This window comes from Alligator sinensis, unplaced genomic scaffold (assembly GCF_000455745.1).
Source record: "Alligator sinensis unplaced genomic scaffold, ASM45574v1 scaffold801_1, whole genome shotgun sequence".
NCBI lineage: Eukaryota > Metazoa > Chordata > Crocodylia > Alligatoridae > Alligator > Alligator sinensis.
Genome location: NW_005842036.1, coordinates 265,619 through 268,459, shown reverse-complemented (window position 1 = coordinate 268,459; position 2,841 = coordinate 265,619). Strand labels below are relative to the sequence as shown.

At 53.0% G+C, this 2,841-nt stretch overlaps 1 protein-coding gene across 32 annotated transcripts in view; it reads left to right on the top strand.

Moving 5' to 3' along the window:
• The window catches only part of LOC102368354 (CUGBP Elav-like family member 4), an 840,681-nt gene extending 838,240 nt beyond the window's left edge, over nt 1-2,441 (top strand). For all 32 annotated transcript variants that reach the window (XM_006022468.1, XM_025202782.1, XM_025202772.1 and 29 more), the window contains one exon: nt 2,314-2,441. In XM_006022468.1, coding sequence (XP_006022530.1) covers nt 2,314-2,441 — 128 coding nt within the window. The remainder of the gene's footprint in view (nt 1-2,313) is intronic.
• Nucleotides 2,442-2,841: the final 400 nt, after the last annotated feature.

Sequence of the window (2,841 nt, the reverse complement as noted above, 5' to 3'; positions counted from 1 at the left end):
GTGGGAAGGTAGATTTCTAAACTTGGAGATCCATCTTCCTGGTCAAGAACAAAGCCCCTAGATACAGTAGCTGGTAGCTACCCAACTCCAAATGACATCTGAAAGAAGAACATTAATGGTCTATTGGTGATTTGGACCAACAGCAACTTTTAGTAGGAGCTAAATGCAATGGTACTGCACAGCTGACAGGGGATGTCAACATGGGATCTCGTGAAACACTCGGTGGATATCACGGCTGATCCTGCTCCATGGAAGTCAATGGGAGCTATGTTGACCCCTTGAAAGTGGACCGGATCAGAGCCCCCAACCCACCAACACACAGCATATGGGCACAGCACTCACTGCCTGATGGCTCAGGCCAAGCCAGGTCAGGACTCTTGTTAGCCAATGACTTCCAATCCTTGATTGACTCTTTCATGGGTGCCACCCGCTGTGACGCTCCAAATTTCTGTTGAGACAACAAGGGTCTCGACAAGAAGTGCGAGCAAATGATTTGCCCCCAATCTTCACAGCTGCGGTCACAGTACTGTGCCGCTAGAGTAATTCCACTAAGAGAGGGCCGTGGATGCCTCTGCATCAGGAAAGGGAGGTGGAAGACAGAGAGAAGGCAGATCTCACCTCCACGGGACCCTCAGCATCATTAGTGCCCTGACCTCTTGTAGACATTCACGAACAGCCAAAGGCAGGGACCAAATGCATGTGGATGTGTGCATGCATTTTGTTCTCAAAGACAAGCAGTCCTGCAGCTCATGAGACTTGCTGAGAGGTGGGGATTAGACCAGAGAGGCGACGCTGAGGAATACCAGGTAGCAGTACTGGGCTGTAGACCACGCTCTTTCCAAGGGCAGGCATTCAGCTACTGGCAAGTGATCAATGTTGTCCTTTGAGAGGGGATGGTGCTAGGTCTGCATTTCATCCTGGGCAGCAGCTGGCATTGGGTTGCAAAGTCCTGTAGGAGGATGAGGACGGGTGGCTCTGTGAGATGCACAGGCCAGCTCCAGCCTAGCGGTACCAAACATGTGTGTGCTTGGGGAGGACGCTCATGGCTAAAGCAGAGGGAGGGCTTCTTGTCCACTGCATAATCTTCCTGCCTCACATCTACCCAGGCCCTCTTAATCACTGGCTTGGCCACTTCCCTGTCCAGACCCCACTGGTCACCAGTGAAAGAGATGCGCTGTGAGGGCGACGCAGCCTGCCGTGAGCAAGCACTGGTCTCTGTTGAGCTAAAGGAGGAATCCCATGAACTGCAATAGCCAGTTGCATCAGGGTTTGTGTTTGCTTGCTCTCATGGCCCCCGGGGACCCGGCTGTTGTGCTGGACGGTCCCTGCTTTCTCCAACAAAACCAAATGCTCAGCCCCAACGATGCAAGGAGAGCAAGCTGCTCCAGGACCACAGAGCCTTGCCACGGCAGCTGCACCTCCGCTCAGGACGCAGGCCTTACCTACACAACTTGAGCATGTACAAAGAGCCGTCCCAGCCGGGTGGGATTTATTCTGCCTCCGCTTTTCCAATCCCACGGCGATGACTGTGATGAAGGAGAGCATTAGCTCCAGTAGTCATGAGTCCAGTCAATCCACTGTGGGGTAGTCCACATAGCTGCTTACAAAAAATAGTCCTATGCAAAGCAGTCCTAGCTACCCATGCAGCCGACATGGAGACAATGGTATTGATCTTCCTCACGAGAAGGGTTGACCTAAGAGATTAAACAGCCACTGCAGGGAACAGTTAAACCAGTTCATAGAGCTGTTGCTTTAGCTCAAAGAGAAATGATCAAGCTATGAGTGCTGGCGGTCTAGGATTCAGATTGGGATGGAAGAGTGATTGAATTCACCTGGGATTCACTTTACCGTGATAAGCAAGTAGTTCTCGCCTTCCTGCACAGAGGGGAAGGGTCTGCAGAAAGGAAAAGAGGGAAACATTGAGACTGGTAGCAGTAGATTGCCTTCAGCCTGGGTAGAGAGAGATGAGTAGGAGAAGAGCCACGCAACCGTGCATCACAGGTGACAACACACAGGAGCAAGATGTCCCCAGAGCTGCGTGCATGAGTGCTGGGGCTCCAGCATCCCGGGCCCCCTCGCTCCGTAGCGTGCCGGGTCTGGAGCTGCATACAGGCCAGCCACTGTTTCCTGGGACGCTGTGATCTGTAACAACCCCCCACATTGGCAACCATCCTCCCCTCGCTCTCCTCCCCACCTACCTCCCCGCTCCTTTCCTCCCCTCCTTCCCCATGTTCATTCTAAGTGGTCTTGCATGTTGTGGCTTGGCCCCAAATTAGCTCATTAAATGCCGCACCTTGCCTCCTGTTTTGACAGGTTTTGTGAGTTTTGACAATCCTGCCAGTGCCCAGGCTGCCATCCAGGCTATGAACGGCTTCCAGATTGGCATGAAGAGGCTGAAGGTGCAGCTGAAGAGGCCGAAGGATGCTAACCGCCCCTACTGAAGAGTTGTAGGAACCGCTGGATACAAAGGACTAGCACAGGTAACCGCATGGGGCGGGGGACGTCACCTGTTGTCTTAGAGCATTTCTTGTGCCGTGGACCCTAGAGATTATCTCTGCGATTCTCCAGCTTTGAGCATTTCCACGAGGCCTCTGGCTAGCGCCACACCACACCCATGCACACACAAAACGAGACCGTTTGTGCGTGCACCTCATTAGCGAGAGAGACAGAAAGATGCTTAATGAGGGCGGGGGGGATTTCCCCCACCCCGGCGGCCTCACACGTCCATAATGAATCTACCTGGCCACTGACGGGGGATAGCAGCTGTTTCGGTTACCTGCTCAGCTAAAGGAAGGATTTGTGTGGCTGAAGAAAACCTGCAATTAAGAACTGGGACAAGGC